Source organism: Acomys minous (genome assembly GCF_964271855.1).
Source record: "Acomys minous genome assembly, chromosome: 15".
NCBI classification, from domain to species: domain Eukaryota; kingdom Metazoa; phylum Chordata; class Mammalia; order Rodentia; family Muridae; genus Acomys; species Acomys minous.
The window spans coordinates 78,075,539-78,091,772 of record NC_140497.1 but is presented as its reverse complement, the minus strand read 5'-3'; the positions used below and the strand labels follow the sequence as shown (position 1 = coordinate 78,091,772).

The 16,234-nt window shown below is 39.8% G+C and overlaps 1 protein-coding gene across 2 annotated transcripts in view; it reads left to right on the top strand.

Moving 5' to 3' along the window:
- Positions 1 to 16,234, top strand: part of PRKG2 (protein kinase cGMP-dependent 2) — a 100,833-nt gene that overhangs the window by 24,910 nt on the left and 59,689 nt on the right. For both annotated transcript variants that reach the window (XM_084758722.1, XM_084758723.1), the window contains exons 3-5: positions 10,293 to 10,459; positions 13,092 to 13,205; positions 14,480 to 14,585. In XM_084758722.1, coding sequence (XP_084614848.1) covers positions 10,293 to 10,459; positions 13,092 to 13,205; positions 14,480 to 14,585 — 387 coding nt within the window. The remainder of the gene's footprint in view (positions 1 to 10,292; positions 10,460 to 13,091; positions 13,206 to 14,479; positions 14,586 to 16,234) is intronic.

Below are 16,234 nucleotides of genomic sequence, written 5' to 3'. Positions count from 1 at the left end.
GTTTCCAGAACCTTTGTTTTCCATTAGTCTCCAGAAAAGCATGCTATAATTACTCGAGTTGCCAACTGCTGATGTTGCCATGCACCAAGGATTTGCTGGCATGTTCTCAGAATTAATGTGCAGACTATTCCTATGGAGCAGGTGTGGGTGCCGTGCCTGACTCACAGCTGCTGAGGAACCCACAGTTCAGAAGGTTAACTAACTGGTCCAAGGCTGTGAAGCCAGGAAGTGGCAGAGTGGAGATGTGAGGCTAGTTCCTGAGCCACGCACATTTTAAAATACTGTGGGAACAGTAGTGGTTCCAGGGAGATGGTTCAGTGGCTAACATACTTGCCAGGCAAGCATGAAAACCTGAGTTCGATGCCTAGTATGTACATATAGACAGTGGGGAAATGTGCACTGTAACCCCAACACTGGGAGGTGGTGACAGGAGCATGCCCCCTCCCCCAGATCTTCCCTGCCAGCCAATTTAGCTAACTGGCAAGCTCTCGGTTTAGTAAGAGACCCTGTCTCAAAAAAACACGTGGAGAAGAACACTCCAACATTCAAAGTTTGACCACTACATGTGTGCACTATCACAATGCACACGGACTGATTTCCTACCGAAACACACAAATAATAAAGTGAATACATCCATGTAACCATCAACCATTACTTGAGAATAGAGCTCCTTGTGCACTACCAGATTTTGTCCATTGTCCACTTCACAGTTACTCTCTGTACTGCTATCAGCATAAATTATTTTTACATGTTTTAATAACTTACTTTAAAGGAGCTAGAAAGTACAACTCTACAGGCTTTGAATTTTTCTTTATATGCAAAAATCATTTATGTTATATATAATAGTGTTTTAGGAATTATTGTTGCTGTGTAGAGTTTATTGCATGACTTTACAGAACTGAACAACTCTAGCCTGGACACTGGGTGGCTTTGAGTGTTTAATGCATACAAATGCTCCTGCCATGACTTTTGGTGCATGAATGCGTGACATCTGGTTGATGGGAACTGAGAAATGCATAGCTTGGCAGTATGATTCCTCTAAATTAAAATTTAGCATAGACTGCCAGGTTTCCAAAGTGGCTGAACAAATCAATATTCCCACTAGCAATGTAAGTGTGTTACCTTTCTTCACATTCCCTGCAGTGTTTGGTAACATTAGCAACCTTCATCTTAATTGTTCTGAATATGTTGTAATGTCCCATTGCAGCTTCTGGGTACTTTTCTTTCCCAGTTAAAGCTGATGAGCATTTTGCGATTTATTTTCCAATAGAACCTGATTTGCCCATCATAGCATGAATTCCAGGTTTTACCCTCCCTCAGGTATTTCCATACATTGAGGCTGATTTCTGGATTTTGAATTTTATACCAAGGGTCTTTTTTGTCCATCCTCATACCACTAACATGTTAGGTGTTTTGATTTATAGTAATTTTAACATAAGTTTCATCTTTCTTCAATTTTCTGAGGCTGTTGTTTAGCCTTTTATAATTGTAGGAATTTTACAATCAGTGTCTCAGTTTTCAAAAATTAAAAAGTTTGACTTGAATTCTATCAATTAGAATATACTTGACATCATTAAAAATTTTTCATTTTAGGGGGCCAGCGAGATGGATCGGGGAGTCAAAACACTTGCTCTAATGCCTGCTGAATTACATTTGACCCCTTGAACTGAAGGGTGGGGATGGGGAGGAGAGAGACCCGATTTTCTCATTCCAGCCCTCCCCACTCCAGTCCACCCACAACTATCTGTATTCCATTTATCTTTCCCATGGAGATTTATCTGTCCTCCCTCCTTCCTTACTCTATACCCACCCACTATGGTCCTATGTAATGCAGCTTGGTTATCACTGACTTACCAGCTAATATCTACATATAAGCAAATACATACCATCTTTGTCTTTCTGTGTCTGGGTTACCTCACTCAGGATGATTTTTTTTTCCTAGTTCCATCCATTTGTTGGCAAATTTTGTGATGTTATATTTTAAAAGACTGAATAGTACTCAATTGTGTAAATGTACCACATTTTTTTTTGTTCCACATTTCCATGTTCCTCTGCTGAGGGACATCTATGCTGTTTCCAGCTTCTAGCTATTATGAACAGAGCATCATTGAACATGGTTGAGCGGTGTCCTTGTAGTAGGATGAAACATCCTTTGGGTTTATGCCCCAGGAGTGGTATAGCTGGATCTTGAGGTAGATTGATTCCCATCTTTCTGAGGAACATTATGCTGATGTCCATACTGTCTGTACAAGTTTGTACTCCCACCAGCAATGGTTGATGCTCCTCATATCCTTGACAACATGAACTGTTATTTGTTTTTTTGGTCTTAGCTATTCTGAAGGGTGTAAGATGGAATCTCAGAGTCATTTTGATTTGTATTTCCCTGGTGATTAAGGACCATGTAAGTGTTTCTCAGACATTTGAATGTCCTCTTTTGAGAATTCTCTTCTTATATTTGTACCCCATATTTTAATTGAGTTATTTGTTTTCTTGATGTCCAGGTTTTTTTTTTTTTAGTTCTTTATATATTTTCTATATTAGCCTTTTATTGCATGTGTAGCTGGTTAAAATCTTTCCCCATTCTGTGGGCTGCTGCTTTGTCTAAATGACAGTGTTCTTTCCTGTGCAGAAGCTTTTCAGTTTCATGAAGTCACATTTATTAATTGTTGATCTTAGTGCTTGTGCTATCAGTGTTCTGCTCAGGAAGTCTTTCCCTGTACCAATGAGTTCAAGACTATCAACCGCTTTCTCTTCTATCTGGTTCAGTGTATCGGGTTTTATGTCAAAGTCTTTGATCTGTAAGGAGCTGAGTTTTGTCCAAGGTGATAAGTATGGATCTATTTAGATTGGTCCATTTGCAACCATTCAGTTTTAGCAGCACCATTTGTTGAAGAGCTTATCTTAAAATATCAGGTGCGCATAGGTGTGTGGACCCATGTCTGGATCTTCAGTTTGATTCCATTGATCAAGACATCTGTTTTTGCACCAATGCCATGCTCTCTTTGGTTACCGTAGCTCTGTAGTACAGCTTGAGGTCAGCGATGGTGCTAATTCCAGCAGCTCCTTTACTATTCGGCATTTACTTAGGTGTCGTGGGATTTTTGTGTTTCTATTTGGGAAGCTGAAAGTTGTCTTTTTAAGAAGCCGAAGAATTGTGTTGAGATTTTGATGGAGGTTGTGCTAAATTTGCACATTGCTTTTGGTAGGATGATCATATTTACTATATTGATCCTACTGATCCATGAGCATGGGAAATCTTTCCATCTTTCTGATATCTTCTCCGATTTCTTCCTTTGTCCTGCATATGTAGTGTTTGGATTACTATGTGCCAAGGGAATTTCTTTTTGGTACAGTATATTTGGTGTTGTATGTGCTTCTTATGTCTTGATAGGCACCTCTTTATTTAGGTTAGGGAAATTTTCTTCTATGATTTTGTTGAAAATATCTTCTGTGCACCTGACCTGTTTCTTCTCCTTCCTCTATTCCTATTATACTTAGATTTGTTCTTTCTATTGTGTCCAAAATTTCCTGGATGTTATTGCCAGGATATTTATTTATTTTAGATTTAACATTTTCTTTGACAGGTATTTTTTTTCTGTTGTGTCTTCAATGCCTGAGAAACTTTCTTCCATCTCTTATATTCTGTTGGTGACATTTACTTCTGAGATTCCTGTTCAAGTCCCTAAAGTTTTCCTGTTTAGATTTCCCTTAGTTTGTGTTTCTTTTATTGACTCTATTTCCACTTTCATGTCTTAAACTGTATTATTCATAGATTTTTTTTTCAAGGACTTATTCATTTAGTCTTTAAGAACCTCTATCATATTTTAAAGTGGAGACATGTCCTGAATGTTATTGATTGTGTTTTTATGATGACATCTAGGCATCTTGAGATGATTATAATTCTAGGTGCTGATGTCTGGTCTTGCCTTGAGTGGGTGTTTTGTTCCTTGGTTTGTTGCCCTCTTTGATTCTTAGGAGAGTGTGTTGGCTGTGTGTTACCTGGTACGGAAATTCTTCTGGGATTCTGATAGGTGTGGCCATTGGGCCTTCTGGGAAAAATGTGTTTCTAGGTATTAGGATTTGATACTCAGTAGTGCAGATTGGGTGGGAGAGTCTGAGGAGTTCCCACAGGAGGGAGGAGAGTAGGATACTCCAACAGGATCTGTCCAGTCCTCTGGGAATTTGGGCAGAGAGTGAGGAAAGGTCACCACAGGTGGTCTGCTACAGAGATGGACAAGAGACTGGGATTGGATATGAAGGAAATGACAGAGAGTGAAGATCTGAACCTTGCCTAGCTGCTTCTCTGGTCTACCTGTTCTCAGGAAAGTTTGGCTCGTAGGATCCCAGGGAATGGCTGCTGGATTTTACTTTCTCTCATAATCTGTAGATGTTTCTGTTGTCTTTCTTTGTTAGACATAATCCTACTAGCTGGTGATTTAAGTTCTGTTTTCACTGATGCTCTTTAAAATTTTTACTTTTGTTTGAATACTCATGGAATATAGAAATATAATTGAATTTGTACCTTGGGTTTGTATGAAGATTGAGACTGTTGAAAAGTTTTGGTGATTTTGAGGGGTTTTCTTCACTTTCTTTTGAGTTTTTCACAACCGCAGCTATGTCCTTTGGAAAGGGCGATGGTTTACTTTCTTTGTTTTCCACATCTACATCTTTGATGTCCTCTTTTTATTTCTCTTTCTTAAGGACCTTGTTGAATTTACTGAAATGTCCAGTTTGTGATGGGATTTAGGGTCCCATTCCTGATTGACGTGTGGAAGGAACTTCCAACCTCCACGGTCTAATACAATACTCCCTGACACTTGGAGCAAGTGTCTACTACCCTGCTTCCTGTCATTGGGAGGGTGCTTCCGGCTCCCTCAGTCCACTAAATGTTTTCTGGCTTAGCATTTCAGTATGCTTTACTAGCTCAAGATTCCCTTCTGTTTTTGCTTAGCTGAGAGCACGTTTTAATTAAAACAAAAATGATTACAGGTGTTTACTTTTTATCAACTCCTCTTTTTAAAGCTGTTTTTTCATTTACTGGGGTTTTTGTTTGTTTGTTTGTTCCTCTGTTCTTTTTATGTGGCTAATTGCTTCAATTTTATTGGGACAAAATATCCTCTGTAGCTGGCTGGCCTCAAACCTGCTTTTCTGACTCCGTTTCTTAAGGCATTGCCACTGCACTAGCTATATTCATTACTTTTTAAAAAATTTATTTTTTTTAGCATTTTATTTGAACATATTCTGATTAATCTTGTAGGGCATGCTCTACATTAAAGCATGCCTCAATAATTTATTAATGTTTCACATTAGATTTTTATGAATTTCTGGACCTATTATTATGCTAACTCCACTTATTCTCTGTTTATCTCCTTCATGTCTTGCCTGCTTCATATATATTTATATTTGTTATGTATTTTTGTGCTCCACAAAGTTCCACTCTCTTATAAAGCCAACTTTCCTTCAGTCGCCCGCACATTTACTTTCTCTGCGACTCTTTCCTCTCTGTAACATCCGCTGGTTCTCTTCTGGGATCATATCGCTGTGTATAGAGCTATCCACTATTATATGTCTGTTGCCAATGGAAAAATATTCTGAAACTGTGTTCTTTTGCTTTTACCTTTGAAGGCTGTTTTCAGGGTAAAGATATTGAAATGGCCTCTGTGGAGTACTTCAGAGGTTTTTCTATTGTGCTCTGGCTTCCATTATCTCTCTCTCTCTCTTTTTTTTTCAGGTTTTGGAAGTATTTTTAACATATTTTATTAATTCATTCGTATTACATCTCAATAGTTATCCCATCCCTTGTATCCTCCCATTCCTCCCTCCCTCCCATTTTCCCCTTATTCCTCTCCCCTATGACTGGGACTGAGGGGGGCCTCCTCCCCCTGTATATGCTCATAGGGTATCAAGTCTCTTCTTGGTAGCCTGCTGTCCTTCCTCCGAGTGCCACCAGGCCTCCCCATCCAGGGGATGTGGTCAAATGTGGGGCACCAGAGTTCTTGGGAAAGTCAGTAAATTAGTCCTGTTGCTGGCCATTTGAAGGTCATGTGACTTATTTTTTTGCTGCTTCTTTTCGCTCTTCTGTTTGTGTTTTGTTTTCAGCAATTCAACTATGGTAGGCCTAGATATAGTTTTATTTTAAAATTTGTTATTATTAATGATTACTATTATTGCACCTCTCTCTCTCTCGTGTGTGTGTGTGTGTGTGTGTGTGTGTGTGTGTGTGTGTGTGTGTGTGTATGAATAGGACGTATGTGAATGTGGGTTCATGCTGTAGCATGGATGTGAAAGTCAGGAGACAACTTTCAGGGCTCAGTTCTCTGCTTCCAGCTTGGGTTCCAGGAATTAAACTCAGCACTGTTATCTGTCCACTTTTATCTGTCTGATCCTCTAGAAATGATTTTAATTGTATTTGGCCTGGAGTTTATAATGCATCTTTTCGGTGGCTTGATGTCCCTTAATTGATTTAATGACAGTATTAAATATGATTGTTGCGCTGGCTGTTTTTATGTCAGCTAGACACGAGCTACATCCATTGGGAGGAGGGAATCTCGACTGAGAAAATGCTCCCACCAGATTGGTCTGTGGGCAAGCTTGGTGCGTTTTCTTAGTGATTGGCACTGTTCACTGTGAACTGGGCCATGCTGGGCAGGTAGGCCTGGGTTGTATGAGAAAGCAGGCTGAGCAAGGCATGAGGGAAAAGCCTGTAAGCAGCACTATTTATAGCCAGTGCGTCAGTTCCTGCCTCCACGTTCCCACCTTGCATTCCTGCCATGACTTCCTTGAATGGTAGACTACAGGCTGTTAAAACAGTCCCCTCTCTCCCCTAGTTAACTTTGGTCATGCTGTGTTATCACAGCAATAAACATGCTAATACATTAAGTTTCCCTGTCTATGACAAAAACACACGAGATAAACAGCTTAAAGGAGGAAAAGTTGGTCTTGTTCAGTCTGTAAGAAGTTTCCGTCTGTGTCCTACGACTGTGTTTCTTCTAGGTAGTCAGTAAGATAAAACACAACAGTGGGAGTTCATGGTGCAGCACAGCTGCATACCTCATGCTAACACATCTCTACTCTCAACAGCTGCATCTGTCTGTCTGTCTATCAATTATCTACTATTTATCTCATATTTTGTTCTGGCTTTGTGGGACCACAGATAGTTGTACTGATAATTAGGTGTTCTGTCATAGCTGGCCATTGAATTAAAACGTTTATATCCGTGAGCATGTGTGATGTCTACGTGTGTTTGTATTTGTATGTGCATATACAAGTTATATACACGCAGAAATCAGAAGTCAGTGTTAGGTGTCTTCCCTAACCTGTTTATTCTCCACTTTTAATATTTTTTTGGGGGGGGGGACAGGGTCTGTTCTAAACCTGAAGCTTATCAATTCATCTAGCCTGGCTGACCAATGAGCTACAGGCGGAGTTCTGCCTGTCTCCACCCCTAGTACGGTGGTTAAGAACACATGCTACCCTACCTGGCTTTTATATGGTTGGTAGGATTTGAACTCACGATCTTATGTTTTACACGGCAAACAGTTTGCCAAACGATCCATCTCTCCATTCTGCTTGTATTCTCAATGGCTGCTATATGTGTCCTGTGTGTCTGAAAAAAAAATTGTCCAATGTGATTGTCATGAACACAAGTATCCTGGGAGTGGAACAGAAGCTTCCCCTGAAGTCAGGGCCCTGGCAGGTCTTTGGTTGATGCATAAGATACAAGTAGCTTGATGTGAAAAGACACGAAGGCAAACTGGAGGAGAAAACCTGTTCCTCTCTTCAAGATAAAGCTGACAGAAATAGGAGATAATGTTACAATAATACTGGAGGATTATTTCATTGGAGGATTTGTTCAAGAAAAGACTTATGTTGTAAAAAAAATGGCGAATAGTACGTTTTAGAAAACTGATTTTCCCCTATAGACAGAGGGTATTTTATAGCGCTTCCATAGGATGTTTACAGAAGTCAGTATACAGATAAATAAATTTAAACTTTTTTGAAATACTGGTTTAAACATATTTATTTACTGCTAGACTTTTTTTTTTTTTTTTGGAACTTTTAAGGTATGGTTTATGAACATCCAAATTTGCTTACAATTACCACACTTTCATGTAAGTGTTGTTTCTAAGAATACATGGTGGGGAATTAGGTTATGTTGGCACTGAGGGAACAATACTGGGAGTACTACACAGGCATCAAACGTCCATTGTTCATACCTAGTACTTGAGCCAAACAGGTCACCTAACAAAAAAAAAATGCTCTTATTATATACCAGCTGAAAGATTTTTTTTTATGTTAGTGAATAAAGAAGAATTTGGACCAAAATGAAACATCCAGTTATTTTTTTTTCTTAGCAAGACTGGTTTCATAATGTAGTACAGGATGACCTACAAGGAAAGGTCTCAAGAAGCTGAGATCTCAGAAAAGAGGCTGTTAACTTTGTCCAGAAATATAACTCATTCTTAAACTGTGGTGATATGAAAATAAAGGGACAACAGCGATTCTTTGTAAAAAGAATCAACACATATAGATACCTACCAATAAATGAACGGGTAATGAGAATTAGCTACATATATTATATATTGACATATAGGATATGTATAAATTACATATATTTTAGAATATTCTTCAGCTTTAAAGACAGATGAAATCACAAACTCCGTAGGAAATGGAAGGACATGATGTACAACACAAAGCCAGGTCATCCAATCCCCCTGAAAGAAAAATAACTTACATCTTCTCCCTCATACATGGATGCATTTACAATGTACGCATGTTTTTATGTCAAGCCACGAAAGAGGGTATAAAGCTAATTGTTTCTCTGGTTTCAGCACTGATGTGGTTTTTCATGGCGGGTACACGCAGAGAGACGTAGCTGCTGCTGAAGCAGGGAGCCCTAAGCGAGGCTTCGCGGCTCCAGAATGGCTGCTCTCCCTGCAGACACGTTGGCTGAAGTGTGTAGAGTTTGGATCTGGGAGAGAGTTTGCTTGGGTGTGTACTCTGTTCTAGCTGCAGGATGCTTTTTATCTGTGATAAATGCAAGTAATTTCTATATCTAAATTAGACATGATAAAATTCTGTGGTGGTTTAGGTGAAAGAGAAGAGCGTTCTTAAGGTGGCTCCGAAGATGGAAAAGAAACTTTAAGGAGGAAGGGGTTCCTACCTTAAGACAGCATCTGTTTCCTTCCCATGGATTGGATGAGGTCACGAGGGAAGTCACTAATTTTAGGAAGTCTTAGCTTATGTTTGAGAACCATTTGTATATAGGAAAATGGTACTAATTTCCAAATAGAAAAAAAAAACATAAGACAACTGTTAAAGGGCATGTGAGTGAGTGATGCAGGGTAGGGCAGTGGGAGGCCATTAAAATTTACACTGTCAGAAACTGGATTATGAAAAAGTTCTGATGGCGTATGAAGCAACTTTTCCTTCAGCTCAAGGCATTGTAACATGCATGCCAGAGTATGTTAATTAGAACATCTGAAACGCGTGGCAGTTGAATGACTGTTTTTGAGTGGCTTCTGAGAAGGCAGAGGATGCTGGGATTGTCAGTAAGTAAGACTTTAATTTGAGCAGTGACTAGGCTTATAGAATTGAAAATGAAGTTTCTTTCCAATACAGGCATGCCTAGAGAGAGAAAAAAACCCATTAAGCAAAGCCTGACTTTCACACCTTCCCACCCCTCCACCCCCAACCCCGTCCATGTCAATCAAACCTAAGGATTTGTTCTCAGGAGGAAATGGATGTAGCAGAGATGGCAGAGTCACAGACTCAGATTTAAAGCCTATGAGGGGTGAATTGCTTCTTACCTCTTGTTCTGCTTCTTCATAAAACATAGGTGTAAGTATCTTGGAGGAATGTAAAAGAACACTACCACTGACACTGCGCATGCGTAAGTGCATCACCAAAGGGATGCACACATGCATCGACGCAGGAATAGTGCTTTGCAATCTCACAAATACAACTTCTTCCTGTTTTCCAGATCTGCTTCCATGTAACAATGACACAGCACAGCGGATTTTTCCATTGAGAGATGGGATTATAAATGATAACTAAACTGATATGTAGCTACCAGAAAAAAATTTAAAGATATTTTTATGGGTTTGACATATAATATATGGTAATTATATCCGTGAAATTTTGGGGGAGACTGAGAAACAAATAAGTCCTTGCAAAAAACATTATGAACATGTAGATCTGTAGATCATAATAGCAAAACTCAGAGTGAGGTGAATCATTCGTGCTCTCCATTGGTGGTAATGACCATTTATTTTCTGCTATTGCCCAACAAGTGAGAAAAAGCTCATCACAGACGCCCTCAATAAGAACCAGTTTCTGAAGAGATTGGATCCCCAGCAGATCAAAGACATGGTGGAGTGCATGTACGGGAGGAGCTATCAGCAGGGCAGTTATGTCATCAAGCAAGGGGAACCAGGAAACCATATCTTTGTGCTGGCTGGTGAGTTATACAGATACTTTTTGAGTTGACGTATGAAACGCTTTTGTGTATTTTGGCTGTTCTGCAAACATTTTGAAAGCAAAATTAGCTTGTTCTATTTGTAGAAAATAAACAGATTGACTTTGCAAGACGGGGACATTGGTTGCTGTGGTTATGCAGTGGCCAGTGTTTATGGAAGGCGTTGTGTGTACGTCTCATATCCCACTGAGCACTTGGTAGAGATGTCATTTCATCTTTCACCTATCCTATAACAGCAATCCCAGTTCTCACGATGTCCCCCCCAGAGGTTAAATCACACACTCCAAGCCTCACTGCTCCTAAGTGGTCAGTGTAAAGTCCAGAGAGGAAATCCCACTCCAAGCTCCACACACTGAGTCACAATGCTGCTCACTGAAAAGATTTAGTTCAGGTGTAGTTGCTGACATGGACACTTTTGACAATGGTACCAAGGAGAATTTATCTTTGTGGTTTTGGAAGTCATTTGGATTGTAAACCAATGATTTCAAAGGATAACTTAGGTTTCTTTCTAAGAAATAAATCAAATCAATGCCACACCTACTAAACCAGTAGTTTTAGAGTAACTTAGTTTCCAGTCTTTATGGTTGTTTGGACACAGATGCTTGAGAGATAGTAACAGGCCCAGGGTAAAATTTTAAATATTTGCTAATTTTTAAATATAAAGAAGCAAGAAATTCCTAGGCGAGGGATTGAGGTTATTGAGTGCCATGTAAAGTCCTGGATTGCTTCAACTTTATGACTCTTTGGAAAGAAAATTAAACTTCCTCACCCTGGTGGTGTGGTACCCTGATTGATGCAGCGAACTTCTGCCTTGCAATATGGTTCCCGATCAATCTGAACACCCAGGCAATATTGCTTTTCCTGTTTCCTATGGCCTTAGAAGTTGCCTCTCTACACACGTTAATGCACTCGCATTTTCCTGTTCACAATGCAACCAAGGGTGGTTCCTTCGTAGCTTGACCCTAGAAGCCTATTGGCTTTATTTTTTTTATAATTATTTGTGTATTGTTTGTCATATGATCTTTAAAGGCAACCTCAAAATGATTCTGTCACTCCTGAGCAATAACTCTATTCCTGTAGTGAGCGACAATATTAATTTAGCCAGCCTTCGATTCTCACAGGGAGAGATGACCCACAGTAATATTTTCTTCATACAACTTTTTTTTTCTTGGCCATTTCACATCTGTTTTAGCACCATGGGAGCACTCTGACAGGGGAAGACAGGTCATTAAGTCAACAAATATTTATGGAACCTGCTAAGAGAGGACAAGAAACGCACGCCAGCCCCATCTTGTTCCTTGCCAGTGATTCTGGTGACAGACACGTGGAGAGAAGAGGTTAGCCAGGCGTCAGTAGTACCACAGCTATTGAGACCAAGACATACAGCGCACATCAAATTGAAGATTGGATGGCTTCCTATTTGAATTAATTATGGTGGCATCTAAGGACTGAGGTGCCTGGCTTAATTATTTGCCTGAGAGAATTAATTTGATAATTAAAATTCTCTCCTTTATAAGATACAGCACGAATAGCAAATAGTACAGCCTCGTTAGCTTAAACTCTTGATATTCCATATAATTCTTCAGTATTACTCAAATCTCATGAGCCATAACTAATTAAGAAAAGAACCTCAACGTGTATTAAGGTCCAGGGAATCAACTGGATAGCACCGCTAAGTGATATTGATGGAGTTAGAATTGGCTGTAATAAGAAATTATTAAACTGCATGCCTAATCTGTGGAATTTAGAAACAAAAGAAAAGATTTTTTTTTCTTGCTAGACTATAGTTCTATTCCGGTAAAACACCTTTGCTTCTCTTGCCTGACACCTGTAATGGCTCCTGGAGCAATGTCGGTTCATATATCGGGTTTGCTGAGCTTAGTGGACGACACAGGGACCTGCGCTACTTGGGAGCAGGAGAAAGAAAGGCTGGCATTGTTTTCTTCCTTTAAAAAAAATTAAGTTTTTTAGGTAAAAAATTTTCCTGAGGAGGAAAGAAAAGAAGGTTTACTGGGCAAAACAACTGTAGGTAGTTTGCACACAGAATGCTGCCTTCTCTGCCCCAGCTTTTTGACTGAATAGACAATGCACCAGAAACAGTTCAGCAGCCGAGGGCCAAGAAGTGACATAGCCAAGGTCACACAACCAATAGCTAATCCAATCCAGATGAAGAACTAGGTAGCTTGGCCCAACAGCCAGGGTATCGTAGCTCTGGGGAGTCTTCTCTCTCTCTCTCTCACTGCAAGGCACTCTGATTGTTGGGCTCCTAGTAAGGTAGAAATGGTTTTAGGCACTCCATTTTTCATGGGGCTAAATGAATATTGTTAGTGTTTACAGAACATTTAGCCTGTCCTAAATACTGTTCTATGTTCCGTACCTGCATTCACTTATTTAATTCTCACGATAAATTTATGAAATACACTATCCTCTCCCATGATGGATGTTCAAGGTAAGTTCTTGGCAGATCTGATCTCAGACCTGATCTTTAATCATTCTGCTATAATTGGGTTCATAAGAGTCTTAACTGCATGCTTTGTATGCTTTCTGTTTTTTTTTTTTATGCAGCCCAGGTATGTTTTGATTATTTATGTTTTTCTTAAATTCTACTTGACAGAGGGTAGACTAGAGGTGTTCCAAGGAGAGAAATTGCTGTCGTCCATCCCGATGTGGACCACATTTGGGGAACTGGCGATTCTGTACAACTGTACACGGACTGCCTCTGTGAAAGGTAAGAGGCGACAAGCTGCTCTCAGAACCGCCACTGCATCCAAAGTGTCTCTTAAGCCAAGCTTGGGGGCGTTTTGTCCCTCATTTTGCCCCATAGGCTCTTGATAGAAACACAATTGCAATAAAAAGATCTATGCGGAGGCTTTGATATAAATGACTCAAGCCCCCCTCCCCCGCCCCCGCCCATCATAGTCTTGGGTTATCTTCAGAAGTCCTTAAATAATGCTGTTTCCTGGCATTAGGAATGGGGTTACATAGGGTGCTATGGATTAAGACTCATGAGGCATTGGATGGAAATGCGGATTGTAAGGTTCCCGTTCGGACTTGAAGAACCATCAGGCTGGATGGGGATGTGTTTTTAAACAAGACTTTTGAAGTAGGGTGACATTTAGATTCAGGCTATTATTCTTTTTGTTTGGTTTAAAAAAACTTTAGCTTTTAATTTAAAAAATTTTAGGCTTATTTATTTTGTTTTATGTGTATGAATGCCTCGTCTGCATGCATGTATGTACACCATGTATGGATGGTTGTGAGCTACCTGAGCTACCGTGTAGGTACTGGGAGGTCAAACCTGGGTCCTCTGCAAGAGCAACGGTGTTCGGAACCACTGAGCCATCTCTCCTGCATATTTTTTTTAACCTTACAACCATAATGTATTTAGACATTGGGTTTTTTTTTTGAAGTTGTTTCTGTTCCATCTTTTTGGATGTTATGCTTGCATTTAATGACTTCCACATAAAATTTTTTTGCCTCCATATTTTCTTTTGTTTAAGCTTTAAAAAGCCTTTGTATACATTTTATACAAAAGAAACCATAGAGACCCTTAGACTCTATTGGCTCTAAGGCAGTGGTGTCTAACATCCTAGAAGACATGCATTCATACATGTGCATGCAGAGACTTTTAATTTCCAATTACCTGCTTATTAACTCTTTAGTGTGGGATCGAATGTAGGCTGGCTGGCATGACAGAGAAGCACATCCTGTGGTGTGTGGTGAATGCAGCACACAACTGGAAATTGCAAACAAATCATTTGAATATTATCCTACCCCAAACATAATCAGAAAAGAAATGTTCTGCGACCCATTTCCAAATCCTGGTAGATTCCAAAGCTGAAGTGGTACAAAGTTACCCACTGCCCCATTGCTTCCTTTTGTTTGCCTGCTTAAATAATGCATTTCCAATAAATATGTGTTCATTATTTACATTTTGGAATGACGTTTTGGGGGGGTGTCTGGTGCTAACACTGTTGTATTCTTTTCTTGAATTTTCTAAAGCTATTACCAATGTTAAAACATGGGCGCTAGACAGAGAGGTTTTCCAGAACATTATGAGGAGAACAGCGCAAGCCAGGGATGAGCAGTACAGAAACTTCCTCAGAAGGTAAGAATAGCCCTGTGAGGAAAGTGCAACAACTCTATGGTCAGGTTGATTTTCTGCTGAAGTAATGATTTCCCTAACAGTTTCCCCCATTTAAGAAATTTATATATTATTAAAGTGAGGAAATCTAATTGCTTGCAATAAATGGTGGCAGATACTAAAAATTACATTTACTCCTGTTGGCCTTGTGTGCTGAATTACTTTCTTGCTATTCTTTTTTACTTTTGCATTAAGGAGCCATAGTATAAAAATATTCAAAAATACCTTAAGAATTCACCTGTGCTTTCTGCCTGGGCTTTGGAAAAGATTTATGACCTGAGAGTGTACACCAAAAGGCTAATTATCTTAATGTTAATATTAGTCATTATTATTACATTTTAATTATTTCCTTGTGTGTGTGCATGCACATGTGTGGAAACACACATGCTCACATGTGTGCCACATCATGTGTGGAAGTCAGAAGACCACTTTCATCTGTTGGGTCTGTCCTTTACCACATGATTCCATGGAACCCAACTCAGATGACAATCCTGGCTTCAAGCTCCTTTATAGCCAGTGCTGTCTCACCAGCCCCACTTGGAATATTAATTTATTTTACTATTCCTCACTTTACAAGTGACAGTACCTTTCTCATTTGCATAGCCACACTGCCTTCTAAGGATCTGTCATTTTGCAAAATGCTCTGTATTTTGGCATCACGACTGAGTCAACTTATATGGAAATAAATGTCTGTATAATTTCAAAAGCGAGCTTGAGGAGATATCTCTTTTTGAGAGTGTGTACTCACCAGTTTTGTATCACCTGTGAGAGTTTTGATAGCCTCTGAATTTGAGAGACACATAATGTGGTGAAATATATTTAGGATAACTGTTAACAATAATTACACATCATGTGACTTTCAGAAGTAAATTTCAATTTTTTTCTAAGTACACCCTAGCACTTTGACCTTCTGCAGGCAGCCTGGAAAGGCAGCTGCATGAGGGCTATCCAGGGCTATCCAGGGCTATCCAGGGCTATCCAGGGTTAGCATTTAGTGAGAAATTATAGGCTCTGCAGGATCACACCGACAATCAGCTGACCACAGCCAGCGCACATGTTCATAGAGAACATCTCTCTGATACCCTCCTAGAGACAAAAATGACTCCTGAGTAAGAGTAGCAGTAAGTGACAAGGTATCACGTACTTTAGCCGTCACGTCGTAGGGTCTACCTAAATATAGGGATCCCAAAACTCTGCATCTGAATGCGCCAGGCCAACATCTAAGGTAAATAAGCCACATGTATGCACGAGATAAAAATGGGACACAGGAATAAACCAGTCGACTGTCTGAGATAGAACCTAAGTCCTTCTGCAGAGCAGTAGTCCCCTTGGGTCCTTGCATGCTTCCTCTGAGGCGAAGGAGCCCAGATAGTCAATCAGCGCCTATTCCTTTTCTCCAACCTTCTTTTTGTTATTTCAGTCATTCACTCAACAAACATTTATTTCCAGACACCAAATATTTATGGATTCAGTGGTGAACAAGGTAAACCTGACCTCTGTCCTCACAGAGGAGAGATGAGCTGAGATGCTCCTCATCCGTTTACCCAGCAGTCCCAGTGGTGACAGGCACACTAGTCATATATCCCAGTCGTTTGGACCAGAAAAAAAAAACT